The sequence below is a fragment of the Gasterosteus aculeatus genome, chromosome 12, assembly GCF_964276395.1.
Source record: "Gasterosteus aculeatus chromosome 12, fGasAcu3.hap1.1, whole genome shotgun sequence".
In the NCBI taxonomy this organism is placed as follows: domain Eukaryota; kingdom Metazoa; phylum Chordata; class Actinopteri; order Perciformes; family Gasterosteidae; genus Gasterosteus; species Gasterosteus aculeatus.
The window spans coordinates 18,843,283-18,857,583 of NC_135700.1; the positions used below are offsets into that span (position 1 = coordinate 18,843,283).

The window sequence follows — 14,301 nt, forward strand, 5'->3', positions numbered from 1 at the left end:
GTGACAAATGAGTGTGGCCCGTCCCACTGCTGACAGCCGCCCCAGAGCGCCGATGCTATCTCCAGCTCTTCGGCCTGCTTCTACAATTACTACCGGCCTCTGGCCCCCGGGGCCGCCAATACTAGCCTGCACTTTGTAACCTGGGACAAACACGCTCACACATTTCATATAAACTACATCTATTTATTCACTTGTATAAACACATTGTACATGTATTCTTTCTAGTAGTCAGAAGTGCGTACAAGTTAAGCAATCTTAATTTATAACATCATCTAACGTTAGGGGTGAGGTCAGATTTCCATCCCTCTAAACATAAAAATAAAATTTAGTTGACATTGTGTTTCTTGATCCTTCTATTTGGATTCAGATCCATTTCCTGATTTCATTAAAGTGCACTACAATCAACTTGGGCCTTTTTAAAGCCCCACACCGAAACATTTGACTTGGATATGACCCCCAACCGATACCTTTCCCCACCACACACCTGGTTATTTTATCTCTCCCCGCACCCATTGTTGGCCTAATTTAGGGCGGCTCGGCTGGTTGGCTGGCGGCTGACCCCGGTCAGAACAATGCATACCTGTGGCTCTCACCAGCGCTGTGTAATTGTCTCTTCAAGTGGGGGCCCTTTTCCAGTGTGCCCCCGAGGGGAGAGCCCTCCACGCTCATCCATCACTCAGTCACTCAGCCACTACAGGAAGTGGTTAACATGGGTGACCTCTGGGATGGCGGTCCACTGTTGGATGGGGGGGGGGTGGGGGGGAGGGGGCGTGCAGTCGAGGTTGCGGAGACACATACAGAACATTAGCCATCCCATCAACACCGACGGTGACGTCACTCAATCAGTCCATCCATCGGTCAACGCTGTTTGGTCTGCTGGTCCAGTCGGTTCCCTTTTGAAGTTGAGAGAAGACAGAAAGCAGACGTGTCGTTATTTAAGTTTTGTCTTTTTAATGTCCACAGTTCGGGCAACAGTGTTTCTGCTTCCATTACATTTAAATGAGGGTGCAGCCATAACTGTAGTTGGCACATCAATGCTTTCACGCCAACATACTCACAACCACGTGATTCATGTCATGTGGGATACAACACAGATCGAATGTCAATTAGCTTTCTGAAGTATTTATCCATTTACCAAAATATTGGACTAATTGATGTGATGATGGTGCTGAATGTGACTGTCACCTGTTTTAGGTTTGCGTGCCAACAGTCTTCTGGCAATCCGAGGTGGGCGCGGCTGTGGTTCATCAGTAAAAGGGCATCTGGGCTCAGCATTACACTGCCAACATGCCGATGTTTTTAAAAGGCCCTTTGCTCCGCCTCTTCCCAGAAAAACCTGTGTGGCTCTCGGTTGACATCGTAATTTATAATTAAGTTTTGTATTGTTAATTAAAAAGTTATGGAACAAACCAGTTATAGCAATTCAACCTTTTCCGGGACACAAACTTAATTGTGTATAAAACCATGATAATAAACCATTAGTGTTTGGAGCTAATCTTAGTTACACATCTAGAGAAATTTCTCAAACTTTGCCCTGCTGGTGGTGCAAGCAGAAACGCCTGGTTAATCCTCAAGGAACCATGCATGCTAACAAGAAGCCCTAAATAATTGAAAAAAAGATGAACGCAATACAGCAATTTTAAGCGGTTTCAAATGGATGGTTGACATTTCTATATAAAAGTTCAGAACACATGTGACTGACTGACAGTTCAAATTGTCTTGGTTCAGTGAACCCGACCCTTCTTGCGCTCAAAGCAACTTCATTCAAATGTTGGATTATTTTTAGGCCTTTTTAGCATGAAAGCAGTATTTGTCTTAATCTTGAGGGCCACAGAGAGTACAGGCTGGGAACTCAGCTGAGAGGGAGAGCAATGAAACAGATCCCTGCCTGGCTTGTCTAGGTTTAATGTCGGTTCAAAAATATTAGAAAATAAAACCCATCAACGTCCAAACTGAAACATGCATGTCAGAAGAAACCTTTTGTACCTGTGTGTTATCCACGAGGAATTAAAAAAATAATAGCGGACAAAAGCACCGAATTAAAAGAGGGACGCGGGTTATTGGATAAAACATTTTCTCTTTTATTTACTGCCATTCCTACAGACAAGCTGTGGCACAGAGAGCACTGAGTGATTTGAACAAGTCAGCGCTACTTCCCATCTACAAACGAATCTCCGACAACAACAAACGAGGGAGGCGCAGCAAAGGAAGAAGCAGGAAGAACGGCGTTTGGCAACCATTAACGTCTTGGAAAACTTCAGAAGTGTAAAAAACAAAAAAGGAGTGCATTTTGAAAAGTAAAAAGCACCTCTACTTCATCGTGAACTAGATAGAGAGAAGGAATCAAGTAGCGCTGCTCTGACGTCAGCCCCCCCCCTTTCCGCCCTTTTTTTTAGCTGTTTTTCAAAGTGGATTTTGTCAGAAGCGCCGGATCTTTCTCTCGCTCACTCGGATGGCCTGCAGCATTACAGGGGAATGTGGTGCTCTACACACTTTTAAGAGTAATTAAAAGCGGCTGAACAGCTGTAATTATGAGAAACGGCGGTTGTGTTGCGGGTCATTCTGTCGGTGTTGCCTTTCATCAGAGCGGAGGAGCAGGGGCCCCCGCTGCTAGCCTCCGTCTCTCTATGCAAATCTTCCAAGAACACACAACTGGCAGGCTGCCTACCGGCTCTCACACGCGCTATCGCGCTCATACACTCCGTCGCCGTCGCGCATGTGGCAGAGGAAGCGCGCACAAACGCACAGGCCGACAACCGATCACATGTATGGTCACGTGGCTCAACAGCCATTCATGACATAAGCTTCTTATCATTGTCTTTCCTTGGTCACGTCGGTCTCATTCCATTTCTGAAGACAACATGAGGGGGTTACAATATACAAGTGAAGAATATATATACTATGTGAGCAAAGTGAGTTTTTCTTTTAATGAACTATTCGATATTGTTCTATAACACTGTGACAAATATAAAGCATTTATGTTTGAACTGCATCGTGAATACTGAGAAATGATGGATAAACGCATTCCTTGGTTATATGAGATTAAGTAACAGAATACACTGAAATAATACATAGTTACACAATGTATGCTACCACTCAAACGCCGTTTCCAATTGTGTTTGCTTTGACCGTGGTGACACCGTGGGCTCGTTTCTAAGCTTGCGTTGTTGGCATGCTACTGAAGCGCCATTCTGGTTCTATTGTGGTGGCCTTTGTTTTCTTTCAGGCGGAGGTGGCCGACCCATGCCGGGGTCAGTTGAGTAAGGGAAGGGGTGGATGTGGGGTGTAGATGAACCAATCAAAACAAAATCAATCTTGGTGGGATCCTTCTTCATCAATCCATCCTTCACATCCTGTTAAAAGAAGACAAAAAAAACATGTTTTTGTCTTTGCATTAGGGTGGTGCCAACAAAAGTGGTTGAAATGCCGTAACGGGGCCCAGCTCACACAGCGTTTCATGATTGATCAAGAGGCCGACATTGTCATTTCTGTAAGTGCAATGTATGAACACGTCTCCTATTGGAGTGACAGACTTGAGCAGCTCCCGGTGCTGAAAAAAGTCATTATGTCTCCTTTTGCATCATGCACCGTCTGTAAATAATTACACCATCTTCCATGTGTCTTTTTTTAAATTGACGTGAAAATAAAGTTAGAAATAAAAAAATAAAACGATCATTTAATCAGAGTAATAAGTACGAGTTGTCAGATTTCCACACTTGTCAGTCCCACCTCCAGAGCAGCGACTCCACTCTGTTGATGATGTCGGCCAGATCAAAGGGCAGCGGCATGTGGGGGTCATCCGCACCCCAGAAGGGCCAGTCCACCGGGGCCTCCTCGGGGGGCAACGTCCGCGCCAGACTCGAGTGGCACCTGAGGCGACGGGACAGAGGAAACAAGCGCACCCATTAACTCCTCCCACCCATCAAAAGCCACTGGTAGACACTCACCAGGGCGCACGTCTCAAGTTGCTCGCTAAACTTTCTACTGGTGATTTTCTTTTCTTTTGTTTTTGTCTTCGTTCCTAGTAACATCAGGAACACACGTAGGAACGTATTCTCAAATCATCAAGGTTTCTTTGGCGTTCTCTAATCGCGACTTGATTTACTCTAAAGGTCGTAGCCTAAGTTGACAACTGAGGGATTCCAGTAGGCAAAGATAAACAGGAATCTTTCTCTCTGGATCTTCTGTATTGACTGATGGGGTCTTTCAAGGGGTCAACCTCAGAAATGTCAAGTTGTTAAGTCAATGAAATGTGTGTGTGTGTGTGTGTGTGTGTGTGTGTGTTAACTCCTCCCTAAACACACAGTGGATAATGTGTGTTTGACCAGGAAGCAGTCGGCTTGTGTGTGTTTCCTCTTCGTTTTATGGCCGCTAATAATAACGGCCTCAATTAGAACCTGCAGGATATGAGAGGGTAAGTGTGTGTGTGTGTGTGTGTGTGTGTGTGTGTGTGTGTGTGTGTGTGTGTGATCGGTGAGCACAAAGGAGGCTGGAATTTTTGATAAGAGTCTTTATGTTGTTTATTTCGAATGATATTTAAACTACTAATTTCTATGCAACTTGCACCTTTTATTTTGGCATTTCAGTTTTAAATCCGTCAAGCCGGCGGGTTAAATGGAGCTGAGCAACAGGGAGACACTGATGCGAGTGAAAGTTTCTAAAGCCATAAATCTTTAGCACGACTATGCAGCTGGATGAGAAACATGTTGTTGCGACATGAGTGTATTTGACCAATGCTAATTTCAGAAGAATCGCTGTGAGATATCCAGCGCTATTTTCATACGATTAATAATTTGGGGTTAGTTGTGATTTCTACGGTCCTTGAAAGCCCCACAGACTTCCACCACATCTTTTGTCAGACCAGTGTAAATATTTACTGCGGCGAATTGGTGTTGCTCTCCGCTGTCATTGTAAATCTGCCCTCCCTCTGCCTCTTGACAGATGAGAGTGACCTCTGACCTGGAGGTGAAAGAGGGAGAGGAGGAGGATGGCATTTGAGCGTGTAGTGTGTGTAGTACGTGTGTGCTTGTGAGCGGTGGCCTAAGATTTCCTTCTAGAGTCATGAGGCCATTTCTACTTCCCACTCAGTCATGATACCAGGTTCTGTCATATCATATTCCACTCACACAAAAAAAAAAAACTCCACACACACACACACAAGACCACCACCACCTTGTGGCCGGTGACTGAAGGAGGGGATGGGGAGGACACACGGAGCCGAAGAGGATATGATGGCCGGTTATGGATGGATGAGGGGATGTTAAAGTTGTCAGGGGACAGCCGGGGGCTGCCACAATTTGTGGTTATATATTTTCACCGGAGCCACTTAATGTTCGACTGGCTCTCGGCCTAAGTGCAGCATTTTGGTGCGGTTAGCCCTTTAAAGAGCTGCCGCATTACAGTGGTGAGGAGCGGCATTAACATCCACTGTTCCAATATATCTTCTGCGCTCTGGATCAGGGCCTGATAATAGCATCTGTTAACATGCACTAAGTACCATTATGTAGCACATCACTTCATAAATAATACGATTAGGCGACCTTGGGGCTTTGCGACGAGCCGTGTGTTTAAATGTTCTCATAATTTATTTAGGGTGCGAATTAAAGGAAGCGCCACTTCAAAAGAGGAGGAGGAGGAGGAGGAGGAGGACATGGCTGGCATACATATCTACAGAGTGAAGGGGAGAGAGTGAAAAACTGACCCAGACAACACCCAGTCGCACTCTGTGGTGCTGCTGACATCAGCTTGAGGACGCCACAGGCCTCGGGATCCCGGACCTTTTGATTTGGTCTGATTAAGCATTCATGGAGCGGAGCCATGAGCGGAAACACTCTCCTCTCGTCGGCTGCCCTGACTCGTTCTGAAAGGCTACATGCCGTGAAAAAACCAGAGCAGCCGTCCTTCAACAGATCTGCCTGCAATTATCTGACAAAGGGATCTCGCGACATTAACAAGGAAATGGAAGGCTCCCGGGTTACCGAAGATATGATGAAAGATATCAGGACTGGAAGACTATCAAAGATAATACAGTGTAGGTAATTCAGCACACACTTTTACACGGTGCACAGAGTGACGTCCCTCGACTGCTAAAATGGAACCAAACAAAAAGTCAATACCAAGCGAGGTGCCTTAAGCTCTCCTGGGCTCTCGCTAGAAATTCAGTGGAAGCCACAGTGGCGTACAAACGAGACTTTTCCCATGGCAGAGCGGCCCACCTTTAAAGTTAAGGTCAAAGACAAAGGGGTTTTTTTTGGAGGGAAGGAGGTGTGTGGAGTTGGGGTGTGTGTGTGTCAGGAGGCAGCGAATGTGTTTGTGAGTCCGGGCTGTTCCAATGGATTAACCCCAGACAGATATGGGCCTAACTATCCCATCTGGCGCTCGGTCAGGGGAGATTGGCAACGCAATCACTCATTTCAATTTGCCCTGAAACCTTAGAGCCTGGCAGGCCCCCACTCAGATGCTATGCTAATGTGAAAGGTATCTAGGATTCTATCGCCTCTATTCCACAGAGGCCGCTCCCTCCACGCAGCGCGCTGCACTTGAACTGCGGCTCCGTGGCCCCTCGCTGCACTAAGGTCCGGAGCCCCCCCTTTGCGCTCAAACTAACCACTTTAGCTAAAGTGAGTGTTAATTATGGACAGGCAAAGCAGTCAATAAAAGGTTAATGCAAAAGCCAAAGGATAAATTCCTTTAAGCATTGCATCATTCCACCATCTCCGCGACCAACACACTGCTCGCAGGTCTCCTAATCAATACGTTTTACTGTAATGCGCTCCCCATCGATTTCCGCCCCCCCCCCTCTCCCCGCTCGACGGTTCCAGGGCCCATCACTTGGTTAAAGGAGGGGAAGAGGAAAGTGAGGGAGTGAATAAAATGATTAACCTCGGTTTCACTTTGTTGTTTCACTCTTAGTCTCCCTCTGGAAGGCTTGTAAGAAGAGTGCAGGGCGGTCGGGTGTCATCAGCGCCATGGCGACCGTCACAATCATCAGCATCAGCAGCATAGTCGGCCCGCTCAATCTCGGGCCGGTGTGTAATTGTGTAGCAGTTCGCTCAGGCGGGGCCATACATTAAAAGCCCCTCTGCTCTTAACAGGATGGAAATCCGCCTAATAGACAACATCAGTGCTTTCAACTCTTGCAATTACACTGATAAATGCACAATTGTGTCAAGCCAAGTGAAAAAGAACCCGGAGAACATAGATAGGAGACAACGCTTATTGCATTATTGCTACAGGGGGTCATTTGTAACCACGTGGGATTAGACGGCTTGCCCTGCTTGACTCTGGACCTCATTTTTAGGAAAAGGGTGGAGTCCCGCCACGCTAATGGAAAGCCTTTGCGAAAGAACATACAGAGGATCAGATACCCTCTCTAAACTTCATGTTTTATGTAAGAGCTATGAGTTTTTCTATGAAGTATCCCAATAGCACCTTATCACAAAGATAAAAACAGATACAAGAGTAGTTAGACGTGGCTCTTGTTTGAATGGGCATTGCAACATCTCCAAAACATGTGCCAGGCTAAACAGGACAAAACAATAAAGCCTGTGTTAAAGTGAAACGGCACAGAACATCAATCAATCATCCTTGTTTATGTAGAGCTATAGTATCCGTCTACCTCAGGTCACCTGCCTCCCCATGCTCGGCCCTCGCTCCATCTAACTCTGAAGCAAACTCGTGCAGGTGTGCAGTTTTATGGTCTTGGCAACCCGAGTGCCCGATAGCTGAGAATGCAATCAAACAAGTCATGAAAAAACAGGCATGTGTCTCATAAATCAGCCGTTCCCTGAAAAGGTAAGGCATGCAGTCATGTTGCAAGAGGGAAGAAAAAACAAAAAAGCACACTTATCCATGTAGGTTTTTGTGTCTGTGCAGTGTTGAGTGAGAAGTGAGTGATTGAGCACATCTGTCTTTGTATATCATGCAGATATATATATGGGTAAGAGTGAGACAGGCAGATAGCATTTATCGACCTACTTATCTTCCAACTGTCTTGTGCAAGATATTAGTGATGTCATGCAGAGGGCATGCATGTTGCCGGGAGACATTAAGAACAAGCCCCGACCTGTGACGCGTCGAGCTTCGGATCTCAACCCACACCACCCAGGACTCTCAAAGGTCCTGTGAACTCTCAGGGTTGTCCTCATTAGAGCCCGAACAGAACCTCAGATCCCCACCCACCATCCCAAACTCCCATTATCCCAATCACTGCCATATTCAGCGTTAAACGTAAAGTGGTGCAGAATGTGAGCCAGCCAGCCAGCCAGCCAGAAAGCGTGGGCAGCGCCGCGTCTTAGCCGTTTCCTCAGGATCAATTAAATGCTATTGTGTCTGCAGACAGCTGCTGACTGTGCACTTTGCGAGTACGTGAGGTGGGCAATTGTGGAGAGCGAAACAGAGAGAAGGGTGGGGGGGGGGGGCGTCATCAAATGCATGACATATGTTCCTTTCATTTTGATTCTCTCAAAGGAGCCTAATAAAACTAACATCTGATGCACTCCTTTTCCCTTTTAATTAATGGTCTTGGAAACCACACAAAAATGCATTAGCAGGCCGTGAGGAGGAGGAGGAGGGGGGGTGTTTCTGCAAGGAGGTTGGGTGCCGCGTCAAGCTTCCAACACTCGGCACCACGTGCCGCAACGGCCACAGCGCTGATGGGAACAATAATTCTCCCGAGGAGCGTGGGTGCCTTTGGGTGGGCCTGTGAGGAGTCCCTCTTGCCAGCTGCAGTCTAGGCTGCACATTAAACCACATGAAACAAATAAGTACTTAATGGCATATCCGGGGCCAATTGGAATGCGGGGCCCTGAGTTTGCACCGAGGGCATGTGACTTACAAAAGCGCCGGTTGAGTCAACAACAGAAACGGAGAAGGTGCGTCGTACCTGCAAAGTCCCTGCCTGCTTCACAGCGGGCGTGTTTGATGTGGCCTGGCTGGCTGGCCGCCCCGTCTAGAGCAGGGTGAACCAGATGTAACAGCAAAACACACACAAAGCAAGGTAGCCTCAAATTGCCTTCATAATTGGAGGCAATAAAACACTATTGGAAGTCTGGAAGTGCAAAGGAGGCAGGCCCCTGAACTACAGCTACTGCTCTCAGGAAACCAGGTGGACGTCCATTAGGTGCTTAACAGCGTAACAAATTACCAAACACCCGGGCCTGCTCCCTCTCCTCCTCAGGCGAGGGGATGGAATGTGGCCCAATGTCAACACAGGCGCAAAATTTACAAGCAGACAACTATTGTTAAAATGCAATCAGGTTCTAATAAAACAACGAGAAAAAAAAAAAAAGGCAGGAAAAGGACAAACAGATAGGAGCCTCCTGGCCGTTGACTCTGCCGACAGCGCCGGAGAGACGGATCACCCCCCGCAGCTGTGTGTGTGTTCAAGAGAAACAGTCACAGTCAGAGTCCATATGTATGCGTGTGTGTGTGTGTGTGTGTGTGTGTGTGTGTGTGTGTGTGTGTGTGCGCTCCAGGCCCACTGGGGAGGAATGAGGGAGGCTGCGGCTTTTGGCCCACCAGCCACCTGTGCCAGGCTAGAGGCCAGCGCAACAGAAGCAGCTGGCTTGGAGGAAAATCCCTGGAAAACAAACGTTTACTTTCGGGCCTGCAAGTACCGACCCAAAGACAACACCAAGTAGGGACGGCCGCCCAGCTCAACAAAGCAGCCCTCTCCGTCATCGCCACAAATGAGCCACACGTGGCCTAAAAACAAATATATAAAACTACTACTTTCTAAAACTAATTAGAACTGGTTCTGAAGAGACACTGACGGCAGTTTTTCCTGATGACGCCGTTTGTTTATGAAGCCCTGGAGAGGGATGGAGCAATAAGAGGGGTGGACGACGAGGGTAAAGGGGTTACGAGCCCGCGAGTGATCGCACCTTTTCGCGGCTCAGCTTTCGGAGGCCGTAAATCTGCTGTTGGGGAATCAGGAAGAGGGTTACTGTGGCGTTGGGAGCGCTAACTCTTACGTTTTCCCGGGCAGTGGCACGCCGCCGCTGTGAAAGCTTGTTCTTGTAAAACGATCATTTTTAACTCTCATCCAATCCTCCCCCCACCTCCCCTCTCCCCTCCTGGCCAAGCGTCAGTGCCTCGTGGGCATCATCTGAATGGTGCAATAAAGCGGGTGATGGATGAGGCTTGCCTCGGAAGCTATACAGCTGAGCCATGGACGACACCTGACCCCAGTCACATGATAGGGTCGATTCATAATTCCCACCTGTCTTCAGGTGACGGTGGCGGGGTCAAGCGGCTCCGGCTAATTATAGTCTTTTGTGACTTCAATTGCCCGGTTACAAGTCATCCCTCTGTGGCTCCAGGGGACGTGGTGTTAAGTTCTGAAGCCTTTTTGTAACGCGGAACTGTGAGATAGAAGTTTTGAACAGTTGCACCACAGAGATTGGGTTGCAGAAACACGTGACTGCATTGAAAAAAGCGACACACTGCATGTGTTGTTCCCCTTTAAATAAAGCGTCAAAACAAACAGTCACCTCTTTGTGTGTGTGTCATTCTTTGTATAAATATGAGATGTGGTTTAAACTGCATACGTAAAGTCCCCTTATTGTTGCCATCACTTGTCATGATTAGATCACATAATAGGCAAACCAGTGACGGTAGAAACGCCCTACTGAAACTGCCATGAAGCATAACCCTCATAAATTGGACATGTACAGGCGGGGCCCTTTATTATGACGAGACATTCTTGTAAAAACAAACAGCCAATGTTAATGTTAATTCTGTAATTAGGACCAAAGCACATAACTGTTATCTGACTGTTTTTAATGTTTGTATTGATGGAGAGGCAACGTATGTTCTTTTGACAGGTCACCAGTCGGGATCCCTCTGAGCTTTCTTCTACTGTCAGCGTTTTGCACCTTCAGACAAGTAATCTGAAAAAAAAAACTTTTAGTCCATGTTTGACTGTTCTATTCACAGTACAGAAGAAACTTCTGAATTCTGAAAAGGTCAGGCGGGATATAAAGTAACTTATTAGCACGTTCCCTTTTTTCCCCCCGAAAAAAAACGCATAGAAAAAGTCCTAAACTCTGTGTAGCTCGTCATCCGAGCCGGAGAAGGCTTTTGTGTTTGCAGCGCAGCCATGTGAGTGTGTGTGTGTGCGCACGCGTGCGCGCTACGCGTCCATGCCAGAGGAGTGCATTCCGCCAGGTGTTTGAACTTCTGCATCACCTGGTGCTCCCGCTGCGTGAACACGAGTTTTGTTTCACCCTATTAAGTAAATAGTGTAATTAAAGGGCCTCAGCATTTAAAATGCTGTGAACAGCCAGCAATTTGTTTGGAAGAGCAGCCAGGTTAGGCCCTGAGGCGCCGCACCAAACAGGATGCAAAGAGTGCACACGGCGAGCCAGGGAACGCAGTATGGTGGGGTGTGTGTGGGTGTGTGAGCACATCGGTACCTGCCTATGAAGATGAGTCTGTTTGTTTAGGCTTGCGTATGCAAAATATTCATTGAAAGTTGTTCGGGGTGTGTGAGAAGCTGTTTGTGGTCTAACTGGTACTTAAAAGTGTTCTGTTTGTAGTGACAATATCAGGGCTTGAGGAAATAACCGTACTACTGGCAGAACCACGGGGCTGTGTTGCGTTCAACACAAGGCCTTTTGTTTATAGTGGCACGGGGCGTTGTTCATGTATGGGAGTCACAAAAAAAAAACGTTGGTGGTAAAAGGTGACACAGGCTTATGACAACACAAAGCGCCAACCGCAAGCAGAGTTTGGCACAACCGATCAGAGGGATTACAGGGGAAGTTGTAACAGAGATCAACTCTTCATTAGATTCCTCTTTAAATGATTTTCCACTGTGCAAATGTTCCCTGCTCTGCAGCACCGAACCCAGCAAAGATGCTTCTCAATAAAGTCTCCGCATTTACTGCTGATCCAGGGTCAGCTGTGGGGAGTAGGAGAGGGATAACCTCTTTCTGAGCCCCGTAGAAGCCCAGATGGCTGTGTGCAAGTGCCGATCCCAAAACTAGCTTACAACTCAATCGCTGTGGCCACATCTTCCAGTCCACAGTTTAACCCCCTTCGATGTCAGCCAAGGTCACAGATGCAGGCTTGAGAGGCAAAAAGAGCCGGGAGTGAAGTGCTGCCAGAGTCAAAGGAATTAGACCCAGGCTGAGTGGCCCTCATCTGGCTAAGCCTGGTAAGTAGCAAGACTAACAGGCTGAGGCACGGTGGTTTTGGATCGCAGACACACACATGCATGCACTCACACCCACACAACCATCACACAACCCTGCTCGTAAGCCTGCACGCGAACGGACACACACACGCGCGCGCGCGCGGAAGGACTCCGAGGGCTGCAGATGGTGTGTGCCTTGGGCACGGTGACTGGGGCTCTGAATGAGCTCGTTTTAGATCCAGTGTGGAAGCTGTCACGACGAACAGGGCTCAAGGGTTGGGGCGGAAGACAAAGAGCGGCGGAAGGAGTGCATGAGGGGAGGAGAGGAGCGGGCAGGGGGGGGGGGGGGGGGCGGGGGCCTGACTCCTTTCCCAGCATGGGGGCTCCTCATGTTTTTGGTACAACATCGACAAGAAACTTTCCATCAGTGCCCTCTTGCCCTCCTGCACATGTCCTACCACTGTGTCGGCACACAGCGGCACATCTAACAGTGCAAACACACACACTCTCTCACACACACACACATACACACACTGGAAGCCAGCGGCCACCTCAGCCGTAATTCTGCCTGACTTCCGCTGTCTGAGTGGCAGGAGACAGGGAGGGTGAGGACAACAAGCTGTGAATACGGGAAGAGACAGAAAATCATTGAGAACCTTGCCTTTATGAATCTTTGATGAGTGAGAGTGGGGGCTGGCGGGGACTTTGCCTCTGGTTAAATCAGAGCATGGCGTGTGTGTGTGTGTATGACTGCCAACAGAGGTTGAGATAAACAGGGCTTGGACCAGGCCCAGACAACTGCACACCCCACAGTTGGGAACATTTGTCCCTGCAATTAGTCCCTGTCCTCGCGTGTTCATGTTGCAGGTAAGTGGTATTGGTAGCTAGCAAAACAGCTAAAGCCACAAATGCCTTGGAGCCCAGCGAGGGGTTGAAATGTACCAATAGTCCTTATTGTGCGAGTTTAAGTCATCCAACATATTACATTTATGCAGCTGGCAAAAACTATTTTAGGACCTAGGAGATAAATGAGGTATTTCTTATAAAGGCGTAGGCCATTAACTCCTGTAAGATTAAATTGCACTTTTTCTGGGTTCGTATCCTTCTGGTTGAAATGCACTTATTGTAAGTTGCTTTGGATAAAAGTGTCAGCTAAATTCCATGTAATGTAATAATGTAAGAAATCTTTTAGCATTTTGTCTCTCGTGACCAACATTGCCGGTAAGTCTCCGTTGCTCTAGAATAAGAAATTACATGTGACTATGTGCAAGTAGAAAGACCATCAAGGATCTGACAAGTTGGTATTTTGCTGTCCTACACTGGAGTTTCCAAATTAGCAATCATAAATCATGTCGCACTGTCTTGTAAGGACATATTTCCTTGTAACTGAAGCGTGGGAAGTTCACACACTTGCGGTGTTCCATTTTTGACTGTTCATTGTCTCAACATCACACCTGTTCACTTGAGAAGCACATGATGACTCAGGTGAGTTTGTTTTAATCAATCATACAAGGCCTGTTCGAACAACCCTCCCTCGAATCTCGTAAAGGGCTTTCAAAAGGTGCCAAGGCAGGTGCCAGTTAATGTTATGAAACAAGGAATAACACACATATTGTATATATAATAAGAATAAACAGTAAATATATATATATATATATATATATATATACAACATTATTAAATAAAATAATTTAATGAACAATTTTTATGTTTTGATTCTGGCAGGTTAGGCAGTGCCTACCTTGCCTACCTTGACTGCACGTCACTGGTAGCTTTGACTCATCTGCCACCTGTGACAGCTCAGAATTCAGAGAACTTCACGAGGCTGGGCTCATGTTAATGTGTCATCCAGGAGGCCAGGAAGACTCCATTCATCCACCTGTCAAGCGAGCACGGGCTGACTTCCGATCACATAAGAGCAAGGCAATGAGACGAACTGTCTTAAGCTGATCAAGAGTTGCTTTGGCTTCCATCTACATCTGTCAGGTTCAAACCTTACACTCCGCTACACAGGTTGATCACATATAGCAAAATACGGGCGCAAATCAAGCCGCTGTGTGGACTAATCTACATTAGGCTTGATCCAACATGGAATTTCTACTTCCTGGGATCCTGAGATGAAGGCGGCCGATTGATTGACGCCGACTCTGAAGTGCCTTTTC

General features: G+C 47.2%; 1 protein-coding gene across 1 annotated transcript in view; it reads right to left on the bottom strand.

Moving 5' to 3' along the window:
* Positions 1-2,060: 2,060 nt before the first annotated feature.
* fto (FTO alpha-ketoglutarate dependent dioxygenase) overlaps positions 2,061-14,301 on the bottom strand; it is a 104,378-nt gene continuing 92,137 nt past the window's right edge. Inside the window, exons 9-10 of the mRNA XM_040160310.2 lie at positions 3,730-3,870; positions 2,061-3,353 (exon numbers count right to left, since the gene is read on the bottom strand). Coding sequence (XP_040016244.2) covers positions 3,347-3,353; positions 3,730-3,870 — 148 coding nt within the window. The 3' untranslated portion in view covers positions 2,061-3,346. The remainder of the gene's footprint in view (positions 3,354-3,729; positions 3,871-14,301) is intronic.